Consider the following 21292-nt stretch of genomic DNA (forward strand, 5'->3'; position numbering starts at 1 on the left):
GAGCTTATTCATTCACCGCAGTGATTTCCTGAATATGAAAATGGAAACAAAGGCAAAGGCACCAACCTGCGAAGACATATTAATAGTGAGCGTAGTCCATTTGTTATCCAAGGCCTGCAAAATGCTCTGGGCAACTGAGGTTTTACCAGTGCCCACTGGTCCAGTGAGAAGCACAGGATACTGACCCAACACCAGAGCTTTAACCAGGAAGTTGTAGCGAACGGTGTCCACAGTAGGAACCATAATTTTATAGAAAGGTGCACTGCAGAAGAGGATTGTGGGAGAAATATATATTTATTGTTAATGTCAGAGGTAGGTTAGGTCATCCAGTATATATATTCCGCTTTGAAATTAATAAAACATCCATACAGACACATACAGTGCATTCAGAAAGTTTTATTGACCCACTTCACTTTCGTCAATTTTGTTATGTTGCAGTCTGATACTATAACTATATCAGAATTTTAGAAATGTCTGTAAATTAATTAAAAAGATGAAACTTAAATATCTCATTTGCATGAGTATCCAGATCAGTTGGAACAACACATAATTTACATGTACAAAAAAAATATATGTTGCACTGCAGGTTCCCAAAAGCACAGTGTCATCATAATTCTCAAATGAAAGATGTTTGGAACGACCAGGATTCTTCTATGAGCTGGTCCAAGATTGAACAGCATGTCTGGAAGAAACCAGGCAACAGTCATCAACTGCTCAATACAATCCCTACAGTGAAGCATGGTGGTGGCCGTGTCATGCAGTGGGAATGTTTTTCAGCAGACTGGGAGACTGATCAGGGTTCACAAAAAGCTAAATCAAGTAGAGTAGAGAGGTATCCTCAATGACAACCTGTTCCTCAGCACTGAGGACCTCAGACTGGGCTGAGGATTTACAAACAAGAATAGCAGAAAGTCTCCTAATCCAGTTGTTTGAGACTTGTTACATCATACCCAAAGACTAGAGGCTGTAATTGCTGTGAGAGGCGCTTTTACAAAGTACTGAGTAAAAGATTTTTTAGGCTTTTCTAAAATTCAGTTTTCAGTTTGACATTATGGGGTACTGAGTGTAGATTAATGAGATATATTAGTTAGCAAGATTGTAAATGCCCTGTATATGTTTGCAACAACTGACTTCAGGTACAAAAGGTAAGACCACCAGACCACCTGGTTAAACATACCTTGCATTGTAGAACCAACCCTTTGGCAACTTTTCCTTGAAAGAAGCCCAGTTTTTGTTCTTAGTGTCCACAAAATACTCATAAACTGTATCCTGGAAGGAAAAAAATTAAATAAAATTAACAATACATTCACATTTTGCCTCACTTGTTTTCCTCACCTTGATTCACTTGTTCATATTTAGATTCCTTATTTCTCATTAACCCTGGTTCCTTAGATTACTAGCCCTATTACGTGTTATTACGAGTCCCAGCTTGTATTTAGTTTTTATGTTTAGATGCAGTTTAGTTATTCAGCTCCCTGTATTGTGTTCTCATTTTAGGAGTGATGTTTCTGTTTTTGAGGTGTGACTTCAGTTACTTCACTTGGGACCACTCTTTCATCCAGAAGATGACACTACCAACTCTATCCCTTTCTATCTCTCCCTCTCTCTACTCCGCACTCCCCCTCTTTCCTGGATAGTTGGCAAACATATCATCAGGTTCCAGCTGACTAGTGTAACCCCTCTCTCCTTCTGACAGTAAAGTTCTCCAGAACAAAGTTAAGATTGACAAAATATTGAGTTAATTTATTTTGTCAATTTAACTTTGTCGGAAGGGAGGCTCTCACAAACTGCGCCAACCAATCTGTCAGCTGATACCTAGCTAAACTGATCCAAGTAGAATTTGAAGGTTGCATTAGCAGCCGTGTTTGCAATCACTTTTAAATCCCTGGTGAGTTCTTAAATGCTGCAGGATATCCTGCATGGTTGCCTCTATTAACATGGGCCTGCAACACATTTAAAATCTAAATTTATCCAATTGACCAATGTGACTTTACTGCTTTGATTAGTGTGGTCTCTTGCTTGTTGACATCAGCTTCTGCTAAGGCCATTTTCAAAACAGCAACACTGCAATTAAACTTGTTTGAATGAAAAAAGTTAAGGAAACAATCTCATTCACTTCCCCTGCATGCAGGGTAGGGCAGTTTTCTGCATGTGAACCCTGCAGGAGCACCTCTATTAGAATTGTAGGTTTTTAATAAAGATTTAATCGCAAGCTTTTAAATTTGTTAAAAAGTTGTTTTCTGTTAAATTTTAAAACCATAGTTCAGCCCTAGTCACAGCAGCTACAACATACTACATTAAATTTACCACTGATCAAGAAAGAAACCCAGTGAAGAGAATACTTGATTGACTGATATGTATATGCAATAAACGCAAAAATCAAGATAGTTTCAAAAAGAACCTTGATTGGGAAGGTGCCCTCCATCTCTCTTAGGAAGTTGTCAATCTTCTTGCGCCCATCTTCGTCAACTGAGGCACAGATGGACCAAATAAGACTGAAGATGAACCAGAGTTCCACCATCCTACCCAAGTTTTCTGTGTCTGAAATATTCACCTGGAGAGAGGGAAAGAAATAAATTATTTTCATACTCGAGATGCTTAGGCAATTTTGTCAACCTGTGTTTACTCGACAGTGTAATGGTTTAAAAATCAGGGCCTATTTCAGTTTTACAACAGTTACACTAGCACCATTTATGGTACGCAGGGAGGGATACAGATTGCACTCTACTTGTCTTACCCCATTGCTGGATGTGGCCAGGGAGTCATAGAGGCGGCAGAGAGAGGTTATTCCATTAAGATCAGTAATTGAGATCAGCTCTTTACAGTTGGTCTTCTTAAACTTCAGTGTGTGCTCTATATATTTCTCAAACAGGCACTTTAAATGTCCCACTTCAGCCTGCAAATAAATTAAGCAATGGGAGAACAATAGATGACAGAGAATGCACATCAGAAAATGAGGGAATAAAATGGTCGTCATTTATGAATGTTTACTTATGTTATGTTATTTAATTTAAGTAAGTGCACTGTACCTTATGGCGCCTGTCCAGCCAAGACTGAACAAAAGGCTTCCACCCAAGATCAGAGTAATCATTGTAGACCATCCCACAGCGAGACACTGTAGCTGGAGAGGCCATTGCCAGGTTCTCTACTTCAAACAGCAGTGAAACCTATGACATATTATTTACATGCAATTATGTCATTCTGTTTTGTTATTATTGCATTCACCAGGCACCATAAACAATATTTTATTTAGCTAGATTATCGCTACTGCAAAAACTAAATGTGAAGGTGAAAATTAAGCCCTAATGACAGTCTCAGCTCTTTTGCAGACTCTAAGAGGTTTTCTTGTAGGATTGCCCTGTATTTGGCTCTATCCATCTTCCCATTAACTCTGACGAACGTCGCTGTCCCTGCTGAAGAAAAGCATCTCCAGACCATGATGCTGCCACCTGAGTCATGGGTGGGGATGGTGTGTTCAGGGTGATGTACAGTTTTAGTTTTCAGCCACACATAGGGTTTTGCATTTAGGCAAAAAAGTTACATTTTGGTCTTATCTGACCAGAGAGATGCCGCTCTGTGAGTTTACTTTCATATTGGCTAATCTCAGTGGTGTCTTGGAATATTAATTCCAAGATGCCAGAAGACAAATATTTATATTTGCATGGTGTAGGTAACCTTTAACAACAATATGCACGCAGTGTGAGGTAATTTTCTTTATTGACTCCATATTGTCCCACATCCTGAATTTTTGTGTCCCGGGTGCAATTTTAAATGTCACTTTTAAATGTCCCTTGGACAACTAGAAACTGTTTGTTTTGAGCCCTGGAGGAGAGGCTTCTATTTAGCCATAAAGCCCAGATCAGTGGAGTGCTGCAGTGACCCTCCATAAGGGGTCTCTGGATTTTATATAGAGTGAACAATTGGTTCTTGGTCATACTTACTAAGGCCCTTCTCCCCTGATTGCTCAGTTTGGCTGGGCAATAATGATCTAACAATCGTGATCTAACGATCTACAATACATCTGTATTTCTCCTACCGCCCTCTTCTACAGTGCTCCTTTCTATGAAATTATGATTCTGGTGTTGGTGCAGTACCCAGTGCTTCTTACTGAACCAGTGGCCACTGAAAAAAACTCAACCTCAACATAACAATATTGATAAGTAGAGGGATCTGAAAACGTTCTGAATGCAGGTCTAGAAACAGGTTACAGTTGGAAGTGAGTTATTTCTCAGGCAAAGCACAATGTAAACAAATCTTACCTGTTCAGGCATGGAAATTCTCTCTCCATTGATGAGAGTTAGCACCTTGTTGTCATCCATAACAGAGTTCATACTCTCTATCCACAGTGTGTCGACAGGACCGTCAAAGACAATCCACTTCTCATCCGGTTTCTCATCTACAGAATGAAGAGGAACTGCCTGGTCATATTTTTCTAACTTCAAGACAGGTTTTACTTTGTATATTTGATTTTCAACCTTTGAACACTGGTTGCATATTGACAACAAAAACACCACAGTCTAAACAAAAATAGTTTGTGTGGTTTAAGTTACAGTTTTCTCATTTGTTTAAGCCCAGTAATTCCTATTAGCTAATGAACATGTGTTTTCCTTTTGTGTGACACAGTTAATGAAACAAAGCGTGTGCTAACCGTCAATTAACAATTGGAACACGTGTTTCAAACACATGTGTTCCATGTGTGGAACATCATGTGTGGAACCGATTAAGAGGTGGTAAAAAATTCTCATGAGAAGATTTCTGCTTTGTTAATAAGGTGATGATAAAGATTAAGTGAGTCCCAGTTTTATTAAACGCATCTTAGCAAAAGAGAAGAACTGTAATTGTTTGCCAGTATGTGCATGTATTACTTTGTAATATTCAAGAACTACATGTGTGTTTGTAGATCAATTCTTCCAGGTTTATTAAAACAGCCAAAAGATGTGGCAGGAAAAAGAAAGAAACTTTTTGTCAGTTTGGTCAGAGTTTAAAATGAGGGTTAAAGTCAGGTCAAAAAGAGGCCTGTGAATGTAGCACAATCACAAAAAATAAAATGTATTATCACTTTGCAATTCAATAACCCTCACATAAGATGGACAAGAAGGATGTTCACCAGACAGCAATTTATTCTCTATTGAAGAATCAACAGCAACATGTGTAATGTAATATTGCTATGTGTGTTTTTAGTGTTAACCTGCACAGGCTGATCTCATGAGAGAAGATAGCACTCCATCACTCCACTCATTGGTGGAAAGGTCATTTTGTCCATAAAGCTCCCCCAAACTCATTGCCTTTGGGTTCAGAGGATACTCCTAATATGCCACCAAGGCATGAAAGAGAACATGATAAAAAGATGACACAAAGTGCATTATAATAGCAGATCAAAATGGCTAAAGGTTGTTTGTCAGATTCAAAGATTAAGGACACACAAAAACGGTACATGTGATATCTAGGTTGATCTGGTAGCTATGCTTATATAGGTTCCCCGGAACAAATTAAGACTTGTTTCATATTAGCTCTTTACTTTGATAGTAGCCCTGTAAGCTGGTTTCCTCTTTTACTGGTATTGCTTGGTTTAGCACTATTAGTACTAAATCAAGCAAAGGACTAATCCAAGCAAAAAAATCACCTTGTAAAGATCAATTTATGCCAAAGTACTTAAGTGCTATGAAATTGTCAAAGAGAAGAAGCTGCCCTGATTTATCTTTACACATCTAATAAAGGAGTTCTAGACAAGTATTTGTGCTATCTTAGAAATAGCAGATTAAGTGGAAGGAGGCAGATCAATTATTGCAGTTGACCTCCTATTAACAGGTAGTATATACTTATTTATACATGTTTCTCAGTTTGTGTGTGTGTGTTTGCTCCTGTGTTACTTCATGTGTTTGCATGTGTGGATGTGACAAATCAAGAAAAGAAGCGACACAAGTATGTCAGTGGAAGCAGGCATTGTTTAGGAACACAGTGACAGATAATGATAAGCATCAGGGTGTGAGGCAAACACAAAGAGAGACACCAGAAACCGATATGCCATCACTACTGAGGGAGAGAACAAAAAGTAAAAACGGAGACTAATAACTGCAAAGAAAGTAAACTAAAAAGCAATAAGTATAGGGAAAGGAGTGAGAAGAAGCGAGTGTGAAATAGTGATTCCAACTGAACAAAATAACTGCTCACAATGATCATTAGACTAAAGATTAAGGTTGGTTCACTTGGAAAGTTGAGAATGTACAACATTACATTTTTACACAATATGAATTACACATTTTGACCTTATTTCAGAAGCATGATATTATCAGTTGGAGCAAATTTGACAATTTGAAATACACTCCTGAAATTATACATAATACACTCCTTTTCCTTTGAACAAAGCAACATTAATAATCAATGAAATATATATTATTTCTATCTATACCTACCTGGACTGGCAGAAAGCCAGGGACACCTTTGTGGTGCAGGGCAGTGACTGCACTCTGCAGGATCCTCCAAGTAACAGTCTTAGCACTGCCTGTCATCCCTACAAGCATGGAAGAGTGTCGAGAATTTTTGGTCTCATATAGTTGGATGACTTTGGTAATGGTAAAAGGAGTCACTTGCAAACCACGCTGACAAAACTCCACCTCTATGGCTTCCTTCAACTACAACAAAAGTGAAAAAGAAATGATAGTAATTTTGTAAAATAGAAAAACTTATCAACTCTGATTTTCCATAGGCTAAGTTGAATAAATACAGTACTAAGTTTGAGAATGAAACTCAAAAATATATCTAGAGTCATAAAGGGGTCTTTGGTTACATGACGGACAAGGAGTCCTGCAACAGAGTTCTGCATAAAGAGACAGAACACACTTGTAGTTTACTTCTACAGACATGGCAAGTTCTCCAAGATGCTTGTAAAAAACTACCTACCAAGAACCTTTAAAAGCTACATGGGATTGTACTGTGCTGATACAAAATGAAACAAATAATTAAAGCCATGACATGGCCAAGAAAGTATTAATGCACTATTCTTAATGTCTTAAGACTGTATTGTACTGGACAAAGAAGAAGGTACACTGTCATGCAGTCAGGAAAACACAGGACTAGTTTTCTGCAAGAATGCTGATCTTGACGGCTGACATGGATCAGCTTACCTTGCCATAGTCTGCAATAGGTGTTTCTACAGCAGGGAACAAATCCTGGATGATCCCACTGAACAGTGGTAGGTCAGGAGAGGTCAGTTTAGCAATGTTCATGTCTTTCATAGCCATCAGCAGGACCTAAGGACAGAGAAACAAGGATGGTGTCACCCATGATACCATTTGTAGTTTAGTATACAGTAGTTCTTAAATCATACTTAATTCAGAAATTGGGGGTATTTTATAAATAAATAAGTGTGCTGGTTATCCTGGGTTTTCACAGTGTATATGGTAACTTAATAAAACGCAGATGATAGCACAGCTTGAAATCACCAGAAGCCAACAAATGATGTTGACTGACATATTAGAGTAATATTACAGGATTTTATAAAGCATTGTTTTCTTTGCATTGTCGAAGATTAACACAGTGACACGGTGACCCTATGATGTAAGCACGGTTTTATCTAACAATGTCATTGTTGTGCTCGCCAAGTTATCATTCCAGCTCATGCAGTCAGAGCAACTGCCTGCTATGGCAATGCAATTTAGTTATTTGAATCCACAGACAGTATTTGCTTGCTGCTGCATTGGAAGTCTAAAGATTTTAGACTAAAAAAATATATCATTGGAAGATACCTACTTAATTTGCTGAAGTCTCATATTAGCATCATATTAACATTTGAAATTTGATTTCCTTTAAAAGGGACTTCTTAATCGCCGTTATGAACCGGATAGAATGATCACAATAAGCAAAAATGTTAGTGTTGATAAAGGGGGCTGCACAATTTTTTAAGACATATTTAAAAATTCTGAACCTTTACTTTACAACTGTTTGTTTTTTAAACTCTTTTGTGACAAAAAAGGGAAGAAGAGAAAGACCTACTTCTTCATCTGCAACATTCGGGCAAGAACGGCGTTTTTTTCCAGCATATCGAAGCAAGGAGGTGAGAGCACGCAGGCCAAAATCATAGTGGTCCTGTTTAGACAGTTGCTGCACTGCCAGGGAATACAGGGTGAACACCTTCTTAGCCAGGAGCTTTACAACGAAAACAGAGACGGAGGTAAAGTAGCATAAAAATACAGAAAACAAAGAAATAAAGCGGAGGGAAAGAGTACATCTTAAGACTGAAGAAGTCATTGTGTCTGTAACTTATGTGATTAAACATGCGTACAGTACATGACTTTCCACTGTTTGCCTCAGTACACATTAAAGATCCATCTCAAATCATTAGTCTGTTCAACCATAGTCACTTTATATTACAGCAAAAGAGAAGAATGTAAACTATGCATGTGTATTATATATGTTTAATATGTCTGGAATGTGTGTCGAATGTAAACAGGACGAAACAATGTGTTGTGGCCACTAATGTTTTCCCCAGCCTTTTTTATCCTTTTGCCAAATTGGGTGTCTGTGTGGGTTTATATATGGTATCTTCTTCTTTTCCTTTCCTTTCCCTTTCAGGGGTCACCACAGGGAGTCATGTGCCTCCATCTAACCTCATCCTCTGCATCCTCTTCTCTCACACTAACTAACTTCATGTCCTCTCTCACTACATCAACAAATCTTTGGTCTTCCTCTAGACCTCCTGCCTGGCAGCTCCAACCTCAGCATCCTTCTACCGATATATTCACAGTTTCTCCTCTGAACATTTCCAAACCTTGGTGGACTCTGCTCTGCCTTTGTCCTTTTCATCTTCCTCACCACCAGATTCATTTTACACACCACCATCCTGTGTTATCTGGTAACACTCTCCACTACCAATACTTTACAGTCACTGGTCTCTTTCAGATTACAACGTCTGCATAAGATGTCGTCTACCTGAGTGCTTCTACCTCCGCTCTTATATGTCACCCTATGTTCCTGCCTCTTCTGGAAGAAAGTGTTCACTACAGCCATTTCCACCCTCTTTGCAAACTCTACCACCATCTGTCCTTCTGCATTCCTATCCTGAAGACCACACCTGCCCATCACATTTTCATCACCTCTGTTCTCTTTACCTACATGTTCATTGAAATCTGCACCAATCTCTCTTTACCTACATGTTCATTGAAATCTGCACCAATCACCACTCTCTCACCTCTGGGGATGCTCTGCATCACTTCATCTAACTCACTCGAGAATTTCTCCTTCTCTTGTAACTCACATCCTACTTGTGGGGCATAACCACTAACAACATTGAACATCACGCCTTCAATTTGCTACCTTTTCACCTGGTCTCCTGGACACACAGTATATCCACCTTCCTCATTGCATCATGTCAACCAACTCTCTAGCCTTCCCTGTCATAGGCCCAACATTCAAAGTACCTACTGTCAGTCCTACACTCTTGGCTTTCCTCTTGTCACTCTGCCAACGAACCAGCCTTTCTCCTCTCCTTCTTCGAACAACAGTAGCCCAATTTCCCTGGCACCCTGTAGGTGCCCTGGTGGCTGTCGTTGTTAACCTGGGCCGCAACCAATCTGGTATGGAAGTCAGATTTGGTGTGGAAGTCATGATTCACATCTTTGTGAATGTGTTTTACAATGGAGGCCCTTTCTGACACAACCCTCTGCATTTATCCAGACTTGGGACTGGCACATGAAGAAACTGGCTTGTGCCCCTTTGTAGTTGCATTGGATTTACATATGGTATCTAAAAGTCAAAATTTCCACAGATAATGGACATTTCAATTCTTGCACATTGTTTTGAATATTACTATATATTATTGCATCTTTTTTTAAATCAATTCCATTAATTATGCATTATTGAAAATATAAAAGGACATAAAAGGGATTAGTTTCAGAACCTAACAAATCCATGGCATAATCTCTGTGGACTGCCAGACAACTTATTATCAAGACTGTGATAATTCAACAAGATATACTTAGAAAATTGTGTTTTTGGAGCTGTGTACAATTTAAAAATTCCACCTAGACATAATTCAATAAACTGATACAACAGCTATTAAGACCACACATTGTTACTGAGAAGTGAGTTAAACTGTTGAAATAAGGTTTCCTTAGTTACATGGAGTAATGCAATATCTCAATGTTCTGAAATAAACTGAAACTCAATAACCAGCTGAGCAACCCTGGCTACAATATACTTTTTGCTGTGTGGTTTGTACTACAAGTAAACAAAACTTGATTATCCTGAAAGTGTAGATTCCAGTTTGTTATAGAGCAGCAACCATAGTGGACTGATACCTATTTTTTTTAAATGACACTTATTTATCACCTGTAGCAAAAAGACTATTGTCTTCAACTACGAGTGTAGTTTAACACTCAAATCTTTTTTTTTATCTGTTATCTAACTCTCTGTAGAATAATTTATTCGGAAGCAGTACCTTGCAATTGTTGAAGCCCTCAGCAAACAGTATGATCTCAGCAATTAGTGTAGAATCTGGAACAACCATAGAGATTGGTCTGAACATAGACTTAAGGTTGTCTGGAAGCTCAGTACGTCCAGCATAACCTAGAGAAAATCACAAAAAGCGAAAAAATTAATCACATCTGTTTATATATGCTTCAAGTATGATTCAAATGTTAATTTTCACAAAATGTAGCAACATGAAATACAGTGTAAGTATGTACATATAAGCGCCGACATACCAGGATTCATGGTGATAAAGATGCCACAAGACCAGACCAGACGTATGTGCTGTCCATCAAAAAAGAACTTTGACTGTCCAGCTGAGAGGGCAGAAAGGATCGAGAGGATCTGTTGGGCCACTACTGACAACACCTCAATGTTGATACGGTTAAACTCATCAAAGCACCCCCATGCACCTGTCTGTTCAGGGAGAAAACAATAAAAAACAGAAATACAAAATTTTAAGTTAAACAGGACCAAGACGAACAGTGGAAAAAAATTCCAGGCCAATTAAAAAAGCTTGGCAAATCTTTGGATTTTTTTCTTAGTGTATTATTTTAAATCATTCTACCAACAGACATATAAGTGGTAGAGAGAGTAAGCAGCCTATTACTTACTGAGAAAAATTATTTTTGTTTGTTTTAACATGACTTAACAAGACAATGTTAGTAAAAATAATTATAACTCACAAGCTGTGAAACCATATGCAGTCATTCCAAACTAAAGTATGTAACCTACAGTACTACCACTTTATCATCATCACCTGAATCTAATTTTAATTACAGTAATTGTCCTAATTGTCATCTACATCCCAGTACCAGTCATGCATATTATCACGGACCCCTCCTTCTTACCTGTGCCAAACCAGAGTACATCCGTCCCATGGATTTGTAGTCCAAGCCTTCGGAGCAGTTTACTACAATGACATACATGCCTAGGGCTTTGCCTAAGTCCTTTACTGTTTCTGTTTTCCCTGTACCAGCTGGGCCTTTAGGAGAGCCCCCCCGATGGAGATGGAGTGCAGTGGTCAGGGTCATGTAGCACCTGGGGAGAGTCAAACAGTGTAAGTGAAGAAGAGCAAGGTGAGTTGTGTTATTGAAACAACTGTTTCAATCATTATATTAATGAAAATGTTTTAAAAATGAAATATTACACCAATTGTATAAATGTTCACTGAAAGAAATACCAAAATAATAAAAGGTCAAGGATAGCTCCTTTTTGATAGAGCAAAATTTACATCACATTTAATTAGACAAGATACTAAGCCTCTAGAATAAGGTTGTCATTTTAATGTCTAATTCTCTGTTTTATTTTATTTTTTAAAAATGGGTTGGCTGTCTAATGTATTGAAGAATTAATAAAAATAGTCAAATATTTAGGTAACCTGTCTGTAAGTGGAGTAATGACAAGTCGTCCAGAGTTCCCCAGATACTCATAGCCATAGGTAAAATATGTGTTGGTCTGCCGGATTATGCAATCATCCACATCCTGTTGGGAGAACAAAGTAGCAAATGGCCATGTTTAGTGGTTATTTTACTGATCTCCGTTCACTTCACTTCACAAAAAACAGCCTATAAAAATTATGATCAATGTATAGCTTGATAACTTATTTCATATGTTTTTTTTCCCTCTTTTCCTCTGTAACTTTTTTCTAACCTTCTCCCAGTATAGTCTTAACTGGCAGAGCCACTCAAAGGCGTTGTCATCTTGGCAGCCTGCTCTGGCCAGCTTGTCAATGACATCCCGAGCATGAACCTCCACTGTGACCAGGGCTACAATCTTTAGACGTAGAATTTTGGACAGGTTACCGCGAATTGTCTCTGAATAGCATTGAAGCATTGCGACCTGAAAAACAATAGGCAAAGCATCTGTAGAAAGGCCAGCTTAACACCAATATGGTGGGGTCATTGCATTAAAAATCATATTTCACAGTGCCAGAAAAGTTTAGTTACTTAAGTGGAAGAAAAGGTCAAAATGGACAAATATTATTGTTTCATTTCATTCATGTTTAATCATCTAGTTGGATTATTTCTTACTTATTGAGCAGTAGTTTGTACTTGTACTTGTTTATTGTCTTGCTTTGGTGGAAGATTTATCCTTTTTTTTTCTACTTTTCACATGGAGAGCAGCTATAACAAGGCAACACAATTTTCCTATGGGATTAATAAAGTTCTTTAATCTTGAAAGTCTATCAAACCTGTTTCTTCTTCATTGACTTAAGGGCAGACTTGTCAGCTCTCTTTTTGCTGATAAGGAGAGCTTTAGTGACATCGGTGGTCCACTGGATCTGACTAGCAGTGATAACCATCTAAAACAGGAAAAAACACATTTAGGAAAACATTTAAATACTACAGTTTTTAATTTTCTTATCTATTAACCATAAATGCAGCAGGACCATCTGAGCCTTTAAGTATGGGAATACGGAGATATGTAAAAAACCCACTGAAAATGTATAATGTTCATTTTTAGTGCAGCGGGATTTCTGATTTTCTCGTCGTACATTAATACTGGGTGCATTTCACTGCCTAGTATAAAGGCAATTAAAGTGAAAAAAACAAAAACAAACATTTACCTGTCCTGGCCACTCCCTGACCCATTTTTCTCTCTGTGCTGTCATCCTTTTTAGAGCTACAAGGCAGTTATTCAAAGAATCCTTCAATGTAATACGCATGGACATCTCAACATCACACAGCCAAACCTACATGTGCACAAACCAAATGGTAATCACATTTAACAACTTTTCACTATATCCCACATAATCGAATTGATTATTACCAGCATTATCATGACTTCCTTTTATAATTTAATTATAATTATATATATTATTAATATATAAATTATTATATAATTTATAATCAGAAAAGCCACAATCACTATTAACTGATCCTGAATATCATCAGCATTGCTGTACCTCCACAGGTCTGTCCACTTGCACTGACTGCATAAACGGAATATACTCCCCATCAGCAGATGTCATCCCGACAGCATCTAGTTTACTGGCCACCTATAAAACACATAGACAGAGAAAACTGTATGTAAGTGCACTGTACTGTACGTAGCTCCATGGTTCATTCAAATCTGCCAACTTTGCCAACTTTTATTCACTAAATGTTGTCAAAAACGAATGTTTTTATGTTCGCTTGGTGAAAAAAGTTGCCACATTGGAGAAGAGCAGTGTGAAAGGTTTTGATTTTGATTTAAAAAGTTTCTTATGACCAGGTTCATAATAAATAAATGTTTTCATGGCTTAGACATTGTTGACTGATACCAAATACCAGTGCAGCACTCACCCTAAAGTATTATTGCTATTCTATAACCCTTGCCCACAGAAACGTAAAGAAGTTTTTGCTGTGTAAATCTGCTAGGTATAGTCAACTAGCTGTAAGTAAAATTACTCTTCCTCAGAGGAAGCATATAAAGTATATGCGCCTTAGTTTAGGTTGTATCCATGCCTTTTCAATGCGCAGGCTTTTGATGTTGTCAAAGCACTTCTTCAGGTGGGGTTGCAGAGCTTCTGGGTTCTGTGACTGCCCCAGTATCTCTAGCACATCCTCATTGGACAGGAAGTAGAATCGTGGGAATAACTGCCTCTTGGTTTCCAAGTACATGTCCAAGGCCTTCTGAATCTCTTCTAGCTTGGCACTTATCTCTGCCAACTTTTCCAGCAAGCCTGAAAATTTGAAGTGAATCATGGTTAGTTTTTTAAAATTTCATTATAATAATCAGTTTCTTTGAGCCAACAATATGATCAAATTTGAGCTATCCTTTTAACCTATGTGCTGTAATACTTCTTTCACTTCAAAATTTAATTAGACATTTCATATGAGAAACATTTCAAAACAGCTTTACAGCTATACATTTTCTTATGATATAACCGACACTATGATTTATAGTGCAAAATGCTCATGTTTACATCCCTTATGTGGACTTTACATTAACTTACAATAATTTCCTGAAGTCCGACCCTGTCCTTAATCATAACCACTATTTGGCTAAGCGTAACCCATAACCTAAACATTAAACACATATAAACTCACAGTTTATCTCTTTAGTCACACTACTACACTTGAAATTAATAATGATATCCCAGAGAGACAGTCCTAGCCCCAAACCACCACCTATTTTAACATAGAGTGTATATGTATTCCTTTTGTTAACATTTTTGCACACCCTAAGGGCACAGATCTAAATCCATATGAATCCATGTAGACTTCTCATAACAGTGGGTAATAGGATAATACCAGGGTGATGTGTTCCCTGTAGAGCATTGTTATCTTTATAAAGTCGGCCCATGATAATTTTCCAAGAAGCACTTATGTCTTCAAAGTCTCTGCACTCCTGAGGCAGCTGCTCCCGGATGTCCTTTCCTTGGAAAATGTTCTAGAGGGCATATAAACCAAGGAAAATAAACAGTTAAATTAATAGCAGAACAAAAGCAGAAATAACAACAACCAAAAAGATTCTCTGAAACATGAGCAACAGCATGGCCAAAGGAGAGCACCATATCATGTGCTAAACATTCTCCAAGAATCAAAATGAATCATCATGTTTCAAATGATATAGTCACACTCTCGAATATGAAATGATCATAACAGATAAGAAATATGCACCTCGAGATAAATCCATTGACGCTGCACAGTGAGGATCATTTCAATGACTTCTAGCACCTGGGAGAGCTGACGTTCCCAGCAGTCCACCTCCTGCTCAAAGGCTTTTACAAACCGAGAAGCTTTCATTGTGGACAGAATAACCTGGTTGTCCTCCAGGGCCTGGAAAAGCTCCTCTGTACCTCTGAGAAAAACATAGAGGGAGAATTAAACATGACTGCTGATTGTTAATTACAATTGCACAAATTAATAAAACTCCTGATTACATTCCTTATTTGACCTCGGACATACAGTATATGCCAGCAGTAAATCTGTAAATATATACTGTTAATTAACAGTTTTCCAGTGGCGTTATGCTGGCAAACACACACAGTATAGCTGTACTCGTAAAGGTAAGGTGGAATCATCCCTACTGACAGCACACTCATATTGAACACACCCATTAAACATACAAGGTGATGGTGCAAAAAGTAATGGCAACACTAGACTTCTGATTTCAATCAAGATCAACAAGAGTGTGTTAGCAAACCTGGAGGCTTCCTGATAAAAAAGGATGGAGGTGTTGTTTAGAACGACCTTGAGTTATAAAAAAACAAATATTGTCATTGTACTGATCACACACATGTAGCTGTGCTTTGCCTCGCAAAGAAAGAGATCTCAGAAGACCTGCAATCAAGAGTTGTTATTTTGCATGTAGCTGTAAAGGTTTAAAGAGTAGACTTTAGATGTCTATCAATCTACAGAGACATATTGTCTCTAGATAGAGATTATTTAGTGCTGTGACTGGTCTCCTTAGAAATTGGTAATGAGTCAAAGATTGGCTCATGAGAACATTGAGCAGACATTGCATCCATGGAAGGATGCAAGAAAAATCAAATAAAGCCACCGCTCTTCAAAAACAATATATAGTAACCAACTATATAGTAAAACATACATATAGTTTACCACCTTAACTTTCCACAATTCTACTAGGAAAATGTCTGTTGGACAGATGAAACAAATTTTGTGGGAAGAACACATAGCACTGTGTATGGTGTTAAAAGGGGACCAAATATGAACAAGAACACATCATCCCAAAAGAAAAGTATGGTGGCTGGAGCATCATAATTTGGGGCTACCTTGATACCTTGGGGAGAATTAATTTCCAAGTTTATCAAGGTATCTTATAATAATGTCAGGGTGCATGCTAAAGCTCAGAATAGAGATCCAGTGGAATGACTTTACAAGAGCCGACACCTGACACCAGTTGTCATTATTACATCCAATGGTTTCAATCAGTCATTAAAAACTATGAGGCCATTGCTTTTTTGATCATGACTATGTATGTTTACTGAGCATGTTCAATAAAGATCTTGACTGATCTTTGTTTTATCAGCTCAGATAGACTGTTTGTTGAGAATTCTGACTTTGTTAAAGATTGCATCTCATTTCATTTGCAAACAGTGCCATTACTGTTTTTTCTTTGCAGGATTTGCATATTTTGTACACTTGAAACTGCTCATTTAGCCATAGTGACTCAAAGTTATCTCTAAAGTGAGCATTCATGTGGAAACACCCGAGAGAAAGCTTGACAAAATGTGAAAATAGCACAAAGTAAAATGGGAGTCTTCTTGTGCATCCTTTCCCTACATTGCAACCAGAGGTTCTCCTGGATTACAGTTACTTGAAGCTTCCACAGAACCCTGCCTCACCTGAGCCGATAATGGCCTTCATTTTTGTAGGGTGCAATGTCCAGAAACATTTCCTCCCATGTCTTAGTAATGCTTTCCAGACCCTTAAATATAAAAACAAAGAATATTGTTAAAAAAAAGGATTTATATCATTTTTTCTTTTTTTTTTTCAAATGCATAATCATTTTGAATGATTTTCCTGGCTAAATTATTTGTGACAGGAAGCCATGAATCTTCTGGCTTTGAGTGCCCAGAGTGGAATCCTAATGCAGTTTTTTAATTGCACAATTATCTGCTGATTTAGTAAATCTGCTGCTAATTGCATTCAGATTGCAAGCACTAATTCCACTAAATTTGTTGTTTTAGTGTGCATTCATTTGACCAAAATGCATTGATGTAATCTCTTTGTGTTTGGTGAGTATATAGTAATGGCCCTAGGGTTAGGAATGATATTGACATGGGTTGGGAGGTAGACACAGTTGCTCTATAACCTAGCTACACTACCCAAAAACAGCAGGCTTGAAAAAAGAATGAGGGGAGCCAGAATCTACACATTTCTAAATTTGCTTACTAATTTTCTGGGGGATATACAAAACGGCCCACTGAGTGTGTGAAAAAAAAACGAACCTGCTCAATGGAGAGTTCCTTGCTGGCAGCCCCAGAGATATCACAGATTTTTTCAGCAAATCTGTCAAGGCCCAATGATATCATCTTTTCAAGGGTGAATTCAGCACTGGTATGGTCAAAAGAGCTCTGCAGTTCTTCAGATATCTGTTTCCAATGCCTATACAAAAATTGGTATTGGAAGTATGGTTAGTGTTAGTCCCACACCCTCCAGTTAATTATTACTAAATAAACACAAGTAATGTTCAGTTTTCAAAACATTAAAAAAACACATGTTTATCACATGCTAATGCAGTAGTTCATTCATAACAATTATTCAAAGTATTTGCAATGTAAAAAAAAAAAAAACTTACATAACAATTTCATTACAAAATATACAAAACTAGGATATCTGTGGAATGCTGGCCATGAAACTTTGATCACTATGCCCCTGTACAGAGCTCAGAGCACAAAGACATGACATGACTGACATAACTGACAGCTGGCAGTGGGCGGATGATGAACTGAGGATGAAATAAACAGGCAGAATTTCTGCTTTCTTTGTGCTCTCATTAGAGACCTAGGTAACTTAGCTATACTTGTTTCCTTTTTATTACTTTTTATTATTTTGTTATATTATTGTCACCCACTAATATTTGCTTTCCTTTGACTTTATCCCAGATCAAGCTGGTTCTCATAGGACAGTTTTTCTTTACAGGATGTGTGTGCGTTCAAAAGAACAGAATGCAGCAATATTGTTAAACCTGCTGCCTTCTTTTAGCAAATCTTTTAAAATATTCTTGAATCAGCCCTGAGGCCAATCCTTAGGATCGGCTGAGGGCATAATAAATATACTACATATTTTCAGTCAGTACCTGTCTCTAATGGCTGGGTTCCTCATGTCAGCAATGAGAGGGATGATCCGCTTGAACTGGTCAATCTTGTTCTTAGTAACAATTAATATGTCCCACTCCTTATCCTGCAATTAGACAAAGATCAAATCCTCATTACTTTGTAATGGAAATGTGAAAGCTGAGGGATATGCAAATTTTAACAAGTGCTATGCAGCTAAATTTAGCTGTCACTGTAAATGCAGTGCAGTCATGTTTGTGGGGCTCAGGATCATACAGTACGAAGTAAATTGTTTTGTTATGTGCAATTTATTTGGAACAAGCCTTAACTGACACTAATAATGTAGTATAATATATTAAAGCCAAACATGTTGTGGCAGAGCTGACCTTTAGTTCTCTCTGAAGCTTGTGGAGTTTTTTAAACATGTCCAGAGCTGTATTCTCCATATCTTCTATTCGCAGCATAGCAAATTGAGCAGTTTTCCATTTGCTCCAATGGGTATTCCATTCCTGTGTGATCTCCCAGACTTGCTGCAGGTAGTCTATGTCCTGGACAGTACATTCAGACACAAACACACATGACTATAAACAAAATTTCAATCATTACTCATGTAATCTACGTGTAAATTTTATTTATCAATTGCTTGCCACATCTAATTGCTCATGTCCTGCCAATTTTCTATTACTATGTACACTATTGAATATTTGCAAAGTTTTCTGTAAATATCTATAACAGTTTACTGGAGCCTGTAAAAGTTTGCAAGTACTGTTATAGGACACATCAGACCTTCTCCAGTGCCTGGATGCTTTTGGAAGGGGATTGTTCTACTTTGAAAAAGCCCAGCCCATGACGGATGGTGCTCTCTTCCTTTTTCAGAGTCTCCAGTTGAATGTGTTTCTCCTCTATTTGTTTTAAGGCAGACTCAGGACTTAGAGCACTGTCAAATGGACCTGTTACACATGAAAACATATAAAAACACAAACATTCACATTCAAGGCACAGAAAAAAAGGCAGACATATATTATGGACTGCCTACTGTATATCAGTTACCAGAACAATACACATTGATTTGCATATATTTGTCTTAAACCCCTTTAATACAGAAAGTGATAAGAAAATACTAGAAGGGGGAGTGAAGGGGCATGATTGGCAGAAAATCTGTGTTGTGCAAGGAAGAATCAGTGTATTCAGAAATCATGAAGGACAGAAAAAGATTAGATGCAGGGTATTGGTAACAGGCTTTGTGCTTTGAGCAACCATTAGGTGGACAGACCATGGTGATGAAACACTTGGTGTTAATGCGTTTAAGGGGATCAAAGATTGTGTCTCGCCTGTGCTGTTGAACTCCTGCAAAGTGGCCTGAATTTTCTTCTTAAACTCCTCAGAGGAGAGAATGAAGCTGTTCTTAAACTTCTCCTTGTGCTTCTGCAACATGATTTCACTGTCAATAAGCACCTGCTGGAACCACACCCACTCTCCATTCAGCATCTCACGCATATCCTGCACCTATGGGTAAACCAAATGGCAGGAATTATGGTGTGCTCTTTTTGTGTAGATAAACTACCATATCTGTATTCTGATAAATAAAATAAAAAAATATACAGATCTCCTTGTTTACTTAAGGTAGCGTGAACGATCAACACATTGGTCTTGATTAGTTGGGAAACATTTGTCCTTGCTGTTACAGTATGTCCTACTATCTATATCAAGTGACCAAAACTCTGCATAACTGCTTAATTATTCATTTTAATTTGTAGGTAAGTTGTCTCACTAACAGAATGTTTGGGACAAAGAACAAGTGTGCAGGCCCAGCATTCAAGTTACCATTAGGTGCATACAATTTGTATACTTACACAAATACCTCATCAAAGACTTGTATTTGTGTATTTTGTTCAATGTAGATTTGCATATGTTTAACAATAAACAAGGTACTTACAGCCTGTTCCACTGGGACTTTGTAATTGTCGAGGATAGCAAACTGTTTATGGATGAGAGGAATCTGACTTTCTGTCTTGGCCAAACTGTGCTGTAGAGTCTCCAAGAGATTCAGGGTGTCCCCAAGCTCAGCCAGTGTCTGGGGAGGGTGTCTCAGCCTAAAAACACAGTACAAATCAGTACAAATGGTCACACCACTTTTAGCACAATGCATCAAACCCTTTTACCTTCTACCTTCATTTTACCTTTTACCTCCTTTTTCACTTGCTTTTCTCCTCATCTTTACATTTCTTTCAATGTTTAAATACATCAGCATACATTAGGTGAAATCAGTGCATTTGATTTTTCACCTGAAATCTCATTGTTATTATATTTCATAAACCAACAGGAACCCAAACTACTCTGTACAGTCTCTGTGGAGACGGTGTATTTGACATGTCTGTAATAGATGGTGGTGATATGAGTTTTCTTATGATAGCAAATATAGTTTCACTACCAGACAGGGGTTAAGACAAGGGTTTTCAACCAGTGATCCACAGCCCCCCTGGTAGCCTGAGACACCGCTGTTGTCATTTCACCAGGAAATCTATTTTTAAGTTTTAATATTTTCATTGTATTACTATATTTCTTTCATGCAAATATATAAAATTTGAATTGTTACGCCATTAAGCCACTGGGCCAAAAAATTCTCCACCACATGTATTACTTCAAATATTTTACTCAATTTAAAGTACTAAGCAGATTATCTACATTTTACTTAAAGTACAAAATAAAGGTACTCCAGTAAAAAAAGAATGTATTTAAACAATACTGATTATGGTAATTATGGCAAAACGTGTAAAGTAATTATATAAATACTGTTGCGAAAGGTGGAGCTAATTAATTAAAAGTGTTTATGTTTCTTATGTTCTTTTTCTGACTTTTAAGGAAACTGTTGTTAATCTTTTTGCTAAATAAATGAAAAGCATGTTGAAATTGGCAATGCCCTGTTTCTTCCTTCCCTGAAATATAATGCACCAAAATCTATAATCCCAGATCTGTGATAAAAACATGAATTTTGTTAACTTTCCACCGCTAATTATTACAAGATACAATTTCATGAATTGTATCTTTTGTCTGACTGACAAAGATTTTTGGGTTGACTTTTTTTTTTTTTTTTTAAAT

General features: G+C 37.5%; 1 protein-coding gene across 1 annotated transcript in view; it reads right to left on the minus strand.

Annotated features, from left to right (window-relative positions):
* Positions 1-21292, minus strand: part of dnah2 (dynein, axonemal, heavy chain 2) — a 73014-nt gene that overhangs the window by 32969 nt on the left and 18753 nt on the right. The window contains exons 22-49 of the mRNA XM_067525226.1: positions 20130-20286; positions 19525-19699; positions 18980-19143; positions 18580-18741; positions 18217-18320; positions 17366-17522; positions 16760-16842; positions 15072-15252; positions 14703-14841; positions 13914-14131; positions 13373-13465; positions 13034-13159; positions 12659-12769; positions 12118-12306; positions 11846-11949; positions 11316-11505; positions 10701-10881; positions 10436-10563; positions 7993-8145; positions 7125-7250; positions 6414-6632; positions 5189-5306; positions 4260-4396; positions 3030-3167; positions 2738-2896; positions 2402-2554; positions 1178-1269; positions 67-262 (exon numbers count right to left, since the gene is read on the minus strand). Coding sequence (XP_067381327.1) covers positions 67-262; positions 1178-1269; positions 2402-2554; positions 2738-2896; positions 3030-3167; positions 4260-4396; positions 5189-5306; positions 6414-6632; positions 7125-7250; positions 7993-8145; positions 10436-10563; positions 10701-10881; positions 11316-11505; positions 11846-11949; positions 12118-12306; positions 12659-12769; positions 13034-13159; positions 13373-13465; positions 13914-14131; positions 14703-14841; positions 15072-15252; positions 16760-16842; positions 17366-17522; positions 18217-18320; positions 18580-18741; positions 18980-19143; positions 19525-19699; positions 20130-20286 — 4153 coding nt within the window. The remainder of the gene's footprint in view (positions 1-66; positions 263-1177; positions 1270-2401; positions 2555-2737; positions 2897-3029; positions 3168-4259; positions 4397-5188; positions 5307-6413; positions 6633-7124; positions 7251-7992; positions 8146-10435; positions 10564-10700; positions 10882-11315; positions 11506-11845; positions 11950-12117; positions 12307-12658; positions 12770-13033; positions 13160-13372; positions 13466-13913; positions 14132-14702; positions 14842-15071; positions 15253-16759; positions 16843-17365; positions 17523-18216; positions 18321-18579; positions 18742-18979; positions 19144-19524; positions 19700-20129; positions 20287-21292) is intronic.

Source organism: Channa argus, chromosome 12, assembly GCF_033026475.1.
Source record: "Channa argus isolate prfri chromosome 12, Channa argus male v1.0, whole genome shotgun sequence".
Classification (NCBI taxonomy): Eukaryota; Metazoa; Chordata; class Actinopteri; order Anabantiformes; family Channidae; genus Channa; species Channa argus.